The sequence below is a fragment of the Malaclemys terrapin genome, chromosome 2 (genome assembly GCF_027887155.1).
Source record: "Malaclemys terrapin pileata isolate rMalTer1 chromosome 2, rMalTer1.hap1, whole genome shotgun sequence".
Lineage (NCBI taxonomy): Eukaryota > Metazoa > Chordata > Testudines > Emydidae > Malaclemys > Malaclemys terrapin.
This window is the reverse complement of record NC_071506.1, coordinates 174877699-174893300: the sequence shown is the minus strand read 5'-3', so window position 1 is coordinate 174893300 and position 15602 is coordinate 174877699. Positions and strand designations below refer to the sequence as shown.

The window sequence follows — 15602 nt, the reverse complement described above, 5'->3', positions numbered from 1 at the left end:
AGGCTACAGCAGCAAAGCATTGCAAAGGGCACCGTAGGTTAGAGGTCAGGGATGACACAGCTATCTATTAGTCTGGATTGTAGCCTGATATGTCACAGTATAGTAAACTGAAGGGAGTAGGTGCTGCAGGCTATTTGGTTTGTGAACGCTCTTTATCATATACCATGAGGAATGGAGCCGCTGCCTGTGCTGGTTACAGTTTTCTTGGAACCCTCAATACATTCCTGTGGAAGTGCCCTGCCCTCGAGCCTTATGTCTGTCTTCAAGCCTGCCCTTGTATGGCTATCGCTTTCTCCTAAGTGCAGTTCTTGCACACACTTGAATGAGACGCTGCTGCTGGTTGGCAGTGGGAGTAACTGAAAATCCTAAAAATTAGCCATTAAACGTGTAATTTGCCTTGGCTGGATTTTGAGTACTTGCATGATTTATGACATCATCCAGTTTTGATATTACCTTTTCATTGCAGAAATGTAGCAGTAGGATGTGTTATCAAAAGCAATTTTCTTCAGTCCAGTTACACTTACTGAGCCAAATTCTGCAATAAATGACTAACGTAATTTCAGATGAACTCCATTGAAGTCAATAGAAATCATTGATTAGATTTTGTACCATTATCACCAACTGCAGACATTGTTTGAGACCCTTGCCTAATCTGCTCCGTTCTGTTTTTAATTCACAGCTCAGGCAGGACCTGTTTTGTCTGCAATGCAGAAATCTGCACCTGCGGATCAACAAAAAGATTCTGCAACAATGTGTCAGGAGGTGAATAATCTGCTTGTAGAGAAAAAGACTTTACAAAGTCCTTTGTCTGAACAAGATCAGCAATACAACATAAAGATTAACAGTCTGATGTCAGAACTGAGCAACTCTCGAAAAGACATGGTGATTATGGCACTTCTATTTTCTTCTAATGATTCTGTGGTGTGGATGAAATTGAATGCACGTGTGGTAAAAGTGAAGTGTTTAATCATATGAGTTTCTAATTCAAACTGGAAAGATCTTGTTAGTGGGTATAGTTAATACACTAGCTTTCAATTGTGGCAATCAGAGTTCAAATTGAATTTGATTATTGGAATATGTGAAAAGCCTGAATCTCTCTGGACTACAGAGACCTAGTTTGACAGTCATCACTAAGAGTATGTCTACACTGGCAGAGTTACAGTGCCGGGAGTTACAGCGCTGCTCAGAGAGCACTGAAGGGAAACTGCTGTTGTGTGTTCACACTATCCGCTGCCTGCGCAATAGCGTGTTCACACTTGCAGCGATATTTGGAGCGGTACACTCTGGGCAGCTATCCCACAGAGCATCTCTTCCTCTTCTGCTGCTAAGAGTTGTGGGAAGACGGAGGCGGTCACGTGGCATCCTAGGTCCTATCCCCTGGCCCGTGATGCATTGCTTCGCATCCCAGCAATCTCTGTGCTTGCATCCTCATTTGGCGCCATCTTTCAACGGTTTGTGCACTGCGGGCTCTGCCTCTTTGGTCTGCAGGAATGGATCCCGAAGTGTTGACCAGTATATGCTGCTCGCTCTGACCAACACGTCATGAGTGGCAGTGGAGTTTTCCTTAAACTACAAAGGCCAGAGGAGTGCGACATGGATCTCGCCACACATACTAACTATGACATGAGATTACTTGTGGCATTCACGGAGGTGTTGACCACAGTGGAACGCCGCTTTTGGGCTCGGGAAACAAGCACTGAGTGGCTGGATCGCATCATCACACACGTCTTGGATGATGAGCAGTGGCTGCAGAACTTTTGAATGAGAAAAGCCACATTCATGGGACTGTGATGAGCCGCCCCAGTCCTCCAGCGCAAGGACATGAGAATGAGAGCTGCCCTGCTGTTGGAGAAGCATGTGGCGATTGCACTGTGGAAGCTGGCTACTCCAGACTGCTACTGATCGGTCACTAATCAATTCGGAGTGGGAAAGTCAACTGTTGGAGTCGTGTTGAGGGAAGTGTGCAGGGCCATTTCATCGCATCCTGCTCCAAAAGATCATGGCTCTGGGAAACATGCGTGACATTGTGGATGGCTTTGCACAAATGGGCTTCCCCAACTGCGGAGGGTGATAGATGGCACGCACATTCCAATTCTGGCACCAGACCACCTAGCCACTGAGTACATTAATCAGAAGAGGCATTTCTCAATTGTTTTCCAGGCTCTTGTAAATCACTGTGGGTGTTTCGTAGACATTAACGCAGGCTGGTCCGGAAAGGTGCGTGACGCATGCATCTTTTGGAACACTGGCCTGTTCAGGAAGCTGCAAGCAGGGACTTTCTTCCCGGACCAGAATATCACAGTAGGAGAAGTCGAAATGCCCATTGAGATCCTGGGAGACCCCGCGTACCCTTTAATGCCGTGGCTTGTGAAGCCATACATGGGGCACCTTGACAACAGCAAGGGGCGGTTCAACAACAGGCTGAGCAAGTGCAGAATGACTGTTGAGTGTGCTTTTAGTCGTTTAAAGATCTGCTGGTGCTGCCTATATGGGAAGTGCAATGGAGAGGCAAGTGAGTCCACAAATACTTCAAAATATTTGTAAACTGCATACCAAAGCCCGTGCTTGGGTGTATAACCTGAACTCTTTTGGAAATCTAGGTTTAATTACACTTACCTTCTGATCAAACTCCCAGTAGCATCCTATCCTATCAAATGGTCAGACAATTCAGAAGAAAGATTCAGATGATCTTCTCTTTGCTCATTAGCATGCACTGTGTAAGCAGCTTGTATCAACTTCTTTTTCCTCTTCAAGTGAAATACTTTGATGCCAAGACTAAATAGTTGTTAAATTTAAAAACAACTTCTAGTTCCCTTTATATTTATGAAATATATTGTGTGTGTTTTAGAGGGATTGAACCACTTTCCTCCCCCCAATTATTAATACTGTGATAGGCTTTCATCCTATTAAATTGAGGATTTAACAGTGATCATGCCTAATCTTTCCAATTTTGCCTAGATAATGTTACTTTGATGTTTGTGGCATTTCTTGTACGTCCGTATGCTTAATACTTGCAGTACTCCCTATACTAAAGAAGGTAATTTTATGGCAATTGACACATTTTTAAGCTTGACCACTGTGTATATACACACTGGGCAGCTTTTTCATAGAATCTAGAAGAGACTTATTTTCTTTCAGCCAATTTAACAGTGCCCATACTCTTCTTATTAATTCAATTTATTTTAAGTATCAAATGCTTTACTAAAATCCAAATATCTGTCTTTTTCATCCCTTTAATTTTGTAATTCCGTCAAAAAAGCATTCAGGTTTGTCTGAATTTGTTGTTTTTGTGAATCCATGTGGATTATTCCTAGTTGTTCCATTATTCTCGTAAAACAATGGTTCTGAATTTTGGGCTCATGATCCAAAAGTAGGTTGCCAACCCTTCCCCTTTCTCACCCCCCCCCCCCCCACACACGACAAGAGTTGTTTTCTATATAATCTAAACTTGATGTTAAAGTATTTATTGTTTGGTTGTAAAATTAGCTGCCTGAATATAAATGGTTGCAGTAATAAGGTTTGAGTGTACAGTTTTCAGGACTAGGCAATTTTCAAAGTTCTCAATGTGCATAATTTGTACCTTGATATATTTTAAAGTGTGCCATTTGTCACCTTTGTTTTCTGAAGGTAAATATCTGCTTGGCTCAGTATGGCACAATGAATTTTAAATTAAGTTCTTATTTTATTATTGCACACAGATTTGCTTTAGTTTGGGTTTTTGGGGAGATTTGTGGGGGCTTGGAGGTTGTTTTTTTTTTTTTTGCTAAAAGCACAATGAATTCTGGAATATAGGGGTAATGGAAGAAACACGGGGTGATTTTGGGGTCTCAGAAGGAAAAAGGGATGTTGCTTAAGGCGTTATAGGTGGAGGAAGATTGAGATCTAAGACCCAAATCCTGCCTTCCAGCATGCAGCCTGAATGTTGGTCCTAGCTTTGACAGAAGGAACACTCACCTGTTCAGCAAAGTGGCTTTGCAACTCCTCTGTGGCCATTATTGCATTAGATATCACAGTCATAACTTACTCTTTCCACATTCAAGAGGAATGGAAAATCCATGTAGTAACATATCTTCTGGTCCCTTCCATGGTTAGTCCATCACCTGCTCCATGCATAGTGACTGAACATTTCCCTTTGACCCCAGAGGATTTTTCTGACTGGGTGAGGCTTTTGGTATCAAGTGAGGTCTCCATTTAATGGAATACACTTCCCATGTTCTGAACAAGATCCAGTGTAGATATCTAGTCTTATCAGGTGATGTGTACACCTAAGCCATTCTGTCCTAGGCCTCTCTGGGTATGTCTACACTACAATTAGACACCCTCAGCTGACTCGGGCTTGCAGGGGGCTGGGTTGTGAGGCTGTTTAACTGCAGTGTAGATTTCCAGGCTAGCGCCCAGGCTCCAGTCTGAACCCAGAAATCTACTGCAATTAAAACAGCCCCTTAGCTCCAGTCCCATGAGTCCATGTCAGCTGCCAGGGGCCAGCTGCAGGTTTTTAATTGCAGTGTAGACGTACCCTCAGACAGTTCCCACCTCAGTGGTACCTCCTTGTGACACAACGCATCCTGTCGTGTGGATCTCTGACAGTCAGTTGCCACCTCTCACAGGATCTGATGCAGGGGTGCTTTAGCCCTCTGGCTAAGGCACTCAAGTCCTAAGAGCTAAGAACTCAAAACAGGGTCATCTGAGAGTCTTCAGCAGGACTCTGCCCTTCTAGTCAGGGATTGTCTTCAAACAGCCACTCCTTTTGATCAGTTTCCCTGGGCCCAGTCATCCCATTTGGTGGGAGACTTGTCCAGCCATCATGAGGTCCTGTCCTCCAAGGTGCTTGCATCCCCTCCCAGCTTGGAAAATGGAGTGGGGAGAGTGCTTATAAAATCTGCAGATGGCCCCAAGCTGGGAGGGGTTGCATGCACTTTGGAGAACAGGACTAGAATTCAAAGTGACCTTGATAAATTGGAGAATTTGTCTGAAAACAAAGATGAAATTCAATAAAGACAAGTGCAAAGTACTACCCTTAAGAAGGGGCGGGGGGAATCAAATACACAACTCCAAAATCAGATTACTGGTTAGGCAGTGGAACTGCAGAAGAGGACCTAGGGGGTCATAGTGCATCTCAAATATGAGCAGTTGCAGCGATGCAGTTGCAGAAAATGCTAATATTATTCAGGGGTGTATCAATAGTAGTGTTGTAAGTAAGACACTGGAGATAATAGTCCCATTCTACTTGGCCCTGGTGAGACCCAGCTGTGTCCAGTTTTGGGCACCACACTTTAAGAAAGATGTGGACAATTGGAGCGAGTCCAGAGGAGAGCAACTAAAATGAAATGTTTAGAAGAGCTGACCTCTGAGGAAAGGTTAAACTTTATCTTTAGTTTTGATAAAAGAAGACTTGAGGGGAAACCTGGTAACTCTTGAGACAAGTTGAGGTGTTACAAGAGAGGACTGAAGGTAGGTCAAGTAGTAATGGGCTTAATCTTCAGCAAGAGAGATTTAGTTTAAATATCAGGAAAAAAAAAACCTTCCTAAACTATAAGGACAGTTAAGTACTGGAATAGGCTTCCAAGGAAAGTTTTGGAATTCCTGTCATTGGAGATTTTTAAGACCAGGTTATTCAGACATATCGGGGATGGTCTGACTCTAGGTATACTTGGTCCTGCCTCAGCATGAAGTTGGTGGGCGGGGCTGGACTAGATGACCTGTCAAGGTCCCTTCCAGCCCTACATTTTTATGGTTCTGTCTCTCAGACTCTTGGTTGTAACTGGGCTTCTTTCATAGAGAGAGAAGCAGAGCTCTGTTCCCCTTCCTGGTCAGCCAGGAACAGAGCTAGAATTTGATTTAACTCCACTCCACACCTGACATCTACTGCAGGTGTAGCTGGATGGGGCTAAATGGGTCCACAGGCCCTCATTAATCTACTTGCCAGTGTGTCCCATCACAGCCTCCTATATGATCTGTATCCAACCAGGATTATTCTGTCAAGACTTCACTTGGCACTGTAGGTCAGTCCAGGATACTACCTTCCTTACTTGTGAGTCTTTCCTTTCCTGTGCCATCTTGTACCTTCGTCCTCGGTGCCTGAGAGCAAAATGAAAGAACACAAGCAATTCTCTGCTATGGAGTTTATGACCAAGAAGCCGGATTAATTATACCATGTGAGTGAATAGCACTATGGAGTTGTTGTTTTTTTGGGGGGGGGTGAGGGGGGGGGGGGTTGGACTTAATCCAGTCCTTGATCTTCAGCAGCGTCAGCTGTTGCTGAGCAATCCAAAACAACTCCATCTGACAAGGAATCTAGGAAGATGGATAAGTTTGGCAAAAAGTTGTCTCTTCTGTTTGGCTGTGAGACTGCCATTTCAAGGCAGTAATGGCCAGTTACAATTACTCTGTGAAATAAATTCACATCACAGCACTGTGAGCTGTGGACCCATGAAGAAAGTAGTTACCATTGTGACTATATGGACTCACACCATCTGGAAAATCCCTCTTGCTATGGACAGTCAGCAGTTCAGTTACCATAAAGGCTGTGAATCTGGATCCCTGTCGATATCATTCCCCTGGGAATCCATCCAGGGGAATACCAGGCTTTCCCAAGTTCTGGACTATTGTGATTCAATGACTGCTGTAATGTTTGTTTTCCATGGAACCAAGTTACAGAAAACAAAATAAATCAGGTCTTGCCTGATACCAGGTCTTGCCTTTTTCATTTTCAGTAGTGATTGCTTTATGATTTACTGTGTTACAAAATCATGTTTAGACTTTCAAAGAATAATTTACTAGGAAAATGTTCAGTTGTTATCAATTTCCTTTTTAAGGTTTGTTCTGTTTTTCTTAATTTTTTAAATGTCACTAGGATATCTTGAAGCAACGTTTAGACCAGTTGTTGGAAGAGAACACTAACTTAAAAGCTCATCTGTTAAATGTGGAACAGAATGTGAAAAATGCAGACAGTTCTAGTTCATTACATTTGCAACTTACTGGTGAGTTTTTAAAAACACTTGTTTTAATAACTGTTGTGTCAAAGGCAAACCCATATCTGTGTTCTGCCTTTAGGTTTAATTTGTATATTATGGCCAGATCATGATGCCTTTACTCACACCAAGTAGTACCTCATTCCACAAGTACTTCCATGGCAATTATTATTTGTATTACCTTAATGCCTAGTGCCCTACACATAGACCAAGACCCCATTATGATAGGAGTAGTACAGCAAACAAAAAGACAGTCTCTGCCCCAAAGGTCTTACAAACTAAGTAGGAGACAATAGATGAATATAGACAGGAGTACAAGGAAACAATGAGACAACCTAGGTCAGCATAATAGGCATTGGTCTGTGCACACCAGCAGCCTACCTGTTGTCAAGTTTTTTGTAGGCATCACAGCAAAGGGGGGATTTGAAGGTAGCTAATTAGGTAGCTTTGTGCACGTTTACAGTGAGTGCCTCCCAAGCATGTGGGGCAGCGTGGTAAAAGGCATAAAGGTGCTTATTTGAATATTTAACAAATGGGCAGTGGAGACTGGCATCATGGGCTGATCGGAGGCAAGCATGAACAGATTGACAACGAACAGTAGGTAACATGGTAATTGATTTGTGAAGGGCCTTGAAAGTGAACACAAGCAGCTTATGTTTGATGTGACAGAGAAGGGGAAGCCAGTGGAGAGATTCAAAGAGAGGGGCAACAGCAGAGCGGAGGATGTAGCTCACTGTTTTAAAGATATAATCAACAATTTCTCAGTCAAACCACATTTAAAGTGGACAAATTTTCTCTTAATGCTTACTTATTTAGTGTGTGTTTGCACATCCAGCATAGATTCTAAATTTGCTTAGACCAACCAGAATAGAATAAGGACACATAAGTATTGGTTAAAGTCCACTAACTGCAACCTTATTAATAAGTCTATTAGCGTTAAGATGTGGATCTTACTATTAACCTGGTGACATGATACCCTCTGGTGGCCCTATCAATAAAGTTCCAGTATGCCAAAACAAAAGATGCACTTCATCCACTAACAAACTCCACTCCGCCCCCGCTCCCCCCATGAGTAAGTATCAGGGCAACAATGAGGCATGCCATGTAACAAGGCCTGACATGGAGGGATAGCTCAGTGGTTTGAGCATTGGCCTGCTAAACCCAGGGTTGTGAGTTCAATCCTTGAGGGGGCCACTTGGGGATCTGGGGCAAAGTCAGTACTTGGTCCTGCTAGTGAAGGCAGGGGGCTGGACTCGATGACCTTTCAAGGTCCCTTCCAGTTCTAGGAGATGGGATATCTCCATTAATTTATAATTTAATTTATTTATAATTTATGCTAGTGACATCAGTCTAGTGTCAACACATTGAAGTGCCCAGAATCTGGGATAAGGGATAAAGAACACCAGTTATACAGGGATTACCATTTATGCTTTCTAAGACCATTTCTTCCCACTAGTCCCTGGGAAGCCAAGGAACCCATCCAATCAGGTATGAATGCACTAATAAGCGGAGGTCTACACTTAAAATACTGCAGCACTCCTTCAGTGAAGATGCTAATATGCCGATGGGGGAGCTTCTCCTGTTGATGGAATTAATCCACCTCCACGAGAGGTGGTAGCTATGTCCACGGGAGAGGCCCTCCCATCAACATAGTGATATCTACACTGGTGTTAGGTCGGAGGTTAATGATCTGGAGGATGGCGTGGACTGTACCCTCAGCAGATTTGCAGATTACACTAAACTGAGAGGAGTGGTAGATACGCTGGAGGGTTAGAGATAAGAGGATTGGACCAAAAGAAATCTGATGAGGTTCAACAAGGACAAGTGCAGAGTCCTGCACTTAGGACGGAAGAATCCCATGCGCTGCTACAGACTGGGGACCGAATGGCTAGGCAGCAGTTCTGCAGAAAAGGACCTAGGGGTTACAGTGGATGAGAAGCTGGATATGAGTCAACAGTGTGCCCTTGTTGCCAAGAAGGCTAACGGCATTTTGGGCTGTATAAGTAGGGGCATTGCCAGCAGATCGAGGAACGTGATCATTCCCCTCTATTCAACAGTGGTGAGGTCTCATCTGGAGTAGTGTGTCCAGTTTTGGGCCCCCCACTACAAGAAGGATGTGGAAAAATTGGAACGAGGTGGGATTTGATAGCTGATTTCAACTCCCTGAAAGGGGGTTCCAAAGAAGATGGATCTAGACTGTTCTCAGTGATACCAGATGACAGAATAAGGAGTAATGGTCTCAAGTTGCAGTGGGGGAGGTTTAGGTTGGATAGTACGAAAAACTTTTTCACTAGGAGGGTGGTGAAGCACTGGAATAGGTTATCTAGGGAGGTGGTGGAATCTCCTTCCTAAAAGGTTTTTAAGGTCAGGCTTGACAAAGCCCTGGCTGGGATGATTTAGTTGGGGGTTGGACTAGATGACCTCCTGAGGTTCCTTCCAACCCTGATATTCTATTCTCTATAACGGTCACTCAGGGGCATGGATTTTTCACACTCTTTAGCGACTGTTATACCGATGTAAGTTTATTTTGTAGACCTGGCCTGAGTCTGCTCCACTGTCACGTTGATTAATTCTGTCCTCCTTGAAAGCACTAGAGCCAGGATAATACCTGTCACTCAATTTCACACTTCCTTCTTGCGCTTTCAGCGCAAATTCACATTTGCAGAAGAATGTGACCTTTTTCCTTTCTGTGAACATTAAAATCATAATTTCTTTGGACAAATGTTCATAAAAAATGATGGAAGAGGATTGCAGATGCCATGTAAGTAAACTTAGTTTTTATTTGAATGAATACTCTCGTTTACTTTTTCAGGAACCAGCCAATTAGCAAATATCAGCATCTCTTCAGGCAAACAAACATTCTCATATAGGGCAACGATAGCTGCATCTCATCAGGAAGAGGCATATATAAACTCATAGAAATAACTGGTGAAAAAGGCCTGTTAGATCATCCAGTCCATCCTTCCTGGTCAATGCAGCATTGTTCACTACAATAACATTCACCAGTGCTTTTCACCGTACTTTCTACATGACGCAGTTTCCACCATTTAGTACTCACTGTTAGGAAACTTCCCTTTGCTCGGTTTAATACTGAGGGCGTTTATTACAGATGATTGTATTGCACACACCAATGGTAATTTATTAAATAACAAATGTTATAAATTGTCCCTTTAGATTTTTATGTTATCTGCATTTTGGGTCCAAAAAAGATGGACAGAGTCCCTTTTTAAAATGATTTGGTGCCTTATTGAGCCTTAGTTGTCTTCAATACATTTCTCATGCTTTTTTCATCTAGACACTTTTACTTGTTACCTACTTCAGTACCAAAGAGTAGGAAACATAATTTACCTGAACACCCACCTACCCACCTCCAAAAAACAAAGCCCCACTCAGTTTGAAAAAAAAAATAATAATAATGAAATCTGAAAGTGAGTTTCAGAGAATCATAGATGTGTAGGGCTGGAGGGACCTTGAGAGCTAAATAGTGGAGTCCAGCTAAAAAGCACTCACTAAAATTATACCTCCTTTTAGAAAAATTGTATTTTCACTCACACACACATCCACAGAAGTCTGAAAGTCAACATTTGGGAGACCCAAACAGTCCCCCTGTGCCATATAACTCTCCAGAATCACAGAAAGATGAGTTTATTTGGGGAGGCAGGTATGAGTTAGGCTAGCTTCCAAGTTAACTATGGAGTGGCCATTGCCAGCATTCACCTTATCTGTAAAGAAGGGGGATCTGCAGTAAATTAGGCTCATCATCGCTAGTTCTAAAACTATAAAAATAACGTTTCCTGATCCTCTTCCTGTCCTCCCACCAATATAATGCATTGTATTGGCATTTTGGAGCCTGAAGATTTTGGGGTGCTAACCAGAAGGCATTACTTTAGGCTTAGGGAAATAAAAATGTGTCTGAAGTTCATAATACTCTTATATTCATATAGCACCTTTCAGCCTGGAAGATCCCAAAGCACTTTACAAACTTAACAAGCTACTATATTACTATAAACAATTTAAAACAGCAAGTGAAAATACAACTTACAATGGTGTCCTAGGGCAGTCCCACCTGAGCGCTGTCCTGCTGCAGGATACAGCATGACAGGTGCAACTGCTTAAGTTTCCTTTCTTCAGACTTCCCAGAAATAGTTCAGTGCATCATCCCAAGTGTAATAATAGCCCTTGTGGGGTCACTTATTCCCAAAGTCCCATGAACATAAATTATTACAAATGTCCCACAGCCATAGTTCATATTTCCCCACCATAGTCAAAACAGTACATGCAACATACTGGTCCAGCATCCCTCACTATGTCCCAGCCATCCAGTGCCATCCTTTCCTGACCTTATACCAGGACAGCCCCCCAACCCTTTTAACTGGAGTGCCTGCTAGGGAGAGCTGGGGGAACGCCCACAGCCTCTCTGCTGGGAGCTTCCTTGCCAGGGAGCATCGTGATTGTGTGAGGGATGATCTAGTCTGACCTTCTACACGTTGCAGACCACAGAACCTCACCCACCCACTCCTGTAATAGACCCCTAACCTCTGGTTGAGTTACTCATTTTCTTCTGGGTCCAGCTCTGCAGGTCTGGAGATGTCAGCAGGTAATTTGCTCCCCTGCTTTCAACCTTCTCTAGGCCTTGGCTCCAGCTCTCTGGCTTGGAGCCAGCAGGCTGCTTCTGCTTATTCTTCTCCTTCTCCTCATCCTCCCACCACCACCCAGCAAATCCTTCTTGCTGTTCTTCTGGCCTTCAGCCTTCTCCCACCCCCAAATGTACAGTCTGCAGCAGCTTACCTGCCTTCTTCTTCACTGCCAGGCAACCCTCACCTGCCCTCATCTTGACAGGTTCTGATTCACCAGCTCTCTGATCCTTTATAGCCCACAGGTGCTGTCTCACCCTCCTAAATTGGCAAAATGGGAACACTTGCTCTGGCACAAGGGAGCTGGACCTGCTTCATTCACAGGGGCCAGCCAGATGGAAACTGCAAGGGGAGGTTTATAGTTAAAATGTAAGTTGAAATTTGGCCAGGGCACTGGCTTTAATGCCCTTAATTTTGGAGATCAACCCAACTGCACTGAAATCAATGGAAAGCCTGTCATTGACTTCACTTCAGGCTCATGAAGAATATTTTGGGATCTTTAACTGGCACAAAAGGTCAGGCTCTCAACTGTAAGTCTCATCCAAGGGGTGAATATGCAGTCTTATTTTATGCTACTGTACAATATTTACCCCTCTGAGGTTAGGTTGAATTTTCATCGAGAGATGTAGCCTCCTTAAGATATTTTGTCTCTTTGAATTTTAGATCTGCAAAACGAGAATCAACAGTTAAGAAGTGAAAACATCAACTTGAAACAGCGTCTTCAGCACTATGATCAGATTCAGGAGCTCACAGAGATGTTGCAGGAAAGTCACAGGTATATTGAAGATCCTGGTCAGAAATAAAAGGAACTACATAAGAAACCCTTTGGCATATTGAGTACTTTGAAATTTTAAATTCATTCTATATTAATGTACCAGAGCTTCTCAGTTAAATGTTTACTATGAGTGGCAACAAAGAGTCTGGTGGCACCTTAAAGACTAACAGATTTATTTGGGCATAAGCTTTCGTGAGTAAAAACCTCACTTCTTCGGATGCATAGAGTGAAAGCTCAATACATTTAAAATGTAAACATAGTAGGCCTTTTTGTCTCAGTATTTAATGAACAACAATGGAAAGTTTACTTAATGATTTCCTTAGTGCTCCATAGTACATTTTTAGTCCAGAGTACGGAGTTGTCTTTAGGTTCTATGGAGGCAGAGGCAGCAGAAGATGCCTCTTAGCAACCAGTCTGCTCAGCCAGCTCTCTACCTCTTAAATTGACAATCTATAAAACTAAATCAAGAGCAACATTTTAAATATTTCATTTGTTTTTTCAAATTTTAAACTGTGAAGATTTATACTCCAGAGAAAGTTGAATAACTTACTATCCTGGAGGAGGGTGAGTGGGATGAATTAAAATTTTTAATTACAGAAGGAAAATGATCAGATACAAATTTTCCATTCCGCTTCATGACATCTCCACTAGTGCATAATTTTGAGAAATAACGAGCAGCAACAAATTGAGATGGGTGGGTGGGGGTCTGAATTAACACTGTAAGTCAATTAATGGAGTTAGCCCCAAAAATGTAGAATTCCTGCCCCCTATGGAAAGCAGGCCCTGGGCCTATATAAGGACCACTGCCTGAAGTATACTTCTACCAGAGAAGGGCTCTCTGGGCGGGATTGAAGTCTGTCTTGTAATGTTTTATAAAAGTACACAGGGATGACTACATTGCTGCTTTTCAGATTTCTTCTGGGAGTGCAAGTGCATTCTCTACTTGTTCCTTTAGCCATCAGGTGACCATCAATCTGCCCATTGAAGCTGGTACAGTGTGCTGTGATACCCTCTGGAATTAGTTGGTTGGAGGCCTTGTGTGCCTCTCTGATGCAGCACTACTCCATTTTGCCAGCGAGGTGTAATGTGCTAGATCTCATGCATTTTTCGCAGAAGGGGGAAGAAAAAGGGTGATGGATTTCCTTCTAGGTTCTGTATAAATTGAGATGGAATGTTAGTGCTCTGCATGCATACCTCTCCAGGGGGAAAATCCTGAATTTTTGTTTAAAGACACTAGCTGAGAGGGAGAAATTGAGGCTGGCCCTCCCACTGGAGGAAAATAGCTGGGCAGCAAGAGGAAGACAGGACAGAGCAGATGGGTTGCTAAGCAACAGCTTGAGCGGCCTCCAGTTTCACTGCTGAAAGGAGACCCCTGACTTGGGCTAACTCACTGGAGAGGTTGTGTACAAGAGAGACTAGAGACATGTTTTATGAAGGTGTAAATATTGCTCTATTTTATTATTGTTTGAATGAAAGGATTGGAATGTGTAATGAATTATTTTATTTTAATTACGTGACTCGTGGTACTCTGTCAAATTGGGAGAACTAGAATCTGAAGGACGCTGTTTATCGCCAGAAGAGATAGCAGCAGAGGTATTGGCAGTGCCAAGTGCCATACGCACTGGCCTACTAATGTTTTATGTTTGTACAGTGTCCAGGGGATTAGATGGCTGATTTTATGAATTGAATAAATAAGTTTCAGCCATATTCTGGCGGGATCATCTCTTGGGAGCGGAAAATATCTTCGTCTCCATGCCCATTTAAACATTTTCCCCTCTGCCAAAACAGTCAGCGAGGAGGGGTTGAGTACTGTGTGGTTTTTTGTGATGTAGTTACATGCTATTTGAGGAGATGAACTTGAAACAACCAATTTATTTCAGTGTAATGTAGGCCTTCTGTTCAATGGTAATGACTTTCAGCCATTGATCAACATGGGCTGATTTAAACCAGTGGCAGATACTGTGGCAAAAATCCTATAGGGTCTCATAGAAACAACTCATTTTAAGCAGGCCCTGCTAGTCTACAGAAGCTACAGATTCTCTCTACGAGGTTGATGTAGCTGTAGCATCCCTCACAAAGGATTTGAATCTTCTTCAGCAGCCCATAGAGCCTCCCTGTTAACCACAACTTGCTGGAGTCAGAGTGTCCTGGTGCGATAGGCTAAAAAACATCCGCTCCCAGAATTGTGATTAACTCAAGTCAGTACTAAAGAAAATATACCTACCCACTCCGTTTGTGGTGGATGGACTATGGATTCCAGGGGCTGATGGTGAAACTCTGGCTAGGAGCCAAGTCTGGCATTTTCTGGGACTGACCTTTGTCCCCAGTATAAATTACCTGAAACAAGTTCTCTTGGCCGCTAAATGGTCACCTTTTTAGGATCTGTAATGTAGCGAACAGTTTTATATTCTAAACTTGTAATACATGATATGTGATGTGATCTACTAATAAGAAATTAATGTTTCTGTCCAGTTATAGAATAACTCATTTGGTGAGAGGATAGAAGGGGCATGACCCCAGCCCCTTTTTGTTGTGTTTTTGTGCTTTAGTAAGTTGCTCTCTCTCTCTCTGTGTTCTGGGGAGATGAGATTTGGGCCTTATTTTGAAATGGGCATGGTGCATACATGCTAAAAAAAGTTCCCCTTATAAATTTGCTTTTGTATGACTTATAATTTTTGACACTTGTTCTTAAAATCAATGTCAGTATATATCTGAAAGATTGCTTTGTATAACTTCCTTTCAACATGATCTGGAGATGGGACAAAACTAGGGGGGAATCTTCAGCTTCAGATAAAATGAAATGTGGATCTGATAAATCCCAATTTTGGATTTGGAAAAACAAAACATCCTTGGTCTTGCCCATCGGTGTCCTGAACATATGGGGTGAGAGTCTGTGCAGTCCTCTGAGTGGGGAGGGTTGCCATAATAAGGTAACATAATACAGTATGTCTATATCTTGGCAGTTATGAGGATTTCAAAATTAACACAACAGCTTCTTTTATAGTTGTTTCAGTGGCTAAAAAATAGTTGGCCAGAACTTTCGTAATGTAAAATACTATTTTACGTCCGCTGAGGATTTAGTCCAATGAAGGCAAACTTGTTCATATGGAGAGCACTTCTATTTGAAATGTATTATTGAGATAAATCTTTCCGCTAAGGAATGTTTACTTGGTCATAAATTATTCCTAAAAATCTCTCTCTTCCTAAAAAGCTCACAATAGC

General features: G+C 42.6%; 1 protein-coding gene across 1 annotated transcript in view; it reads left to right on the top strand.

The window, feature by feature from the left end:
- Positions 1–15602, top strand: part of CEP72 (centrosomal protein 72) — a 54025-nt gene that overhangs the window by 31221 nt on the left and 7202 nt on the right. Inside the window, exons 11-13 of the mRNA XM_054020935.1 lie at positions 680–882; positions 6854–6980; positions 12269–12380. Coding sequence (XP_053876910.1) covers positions 680–882; positions 6854–6980; positions 12269–12380 — 442 coding nt within the window. The remainder of the gene's footprint in view (positions 1–679; positions 883–6853; positions 6981–12268; positions 12381–15602) is intronic.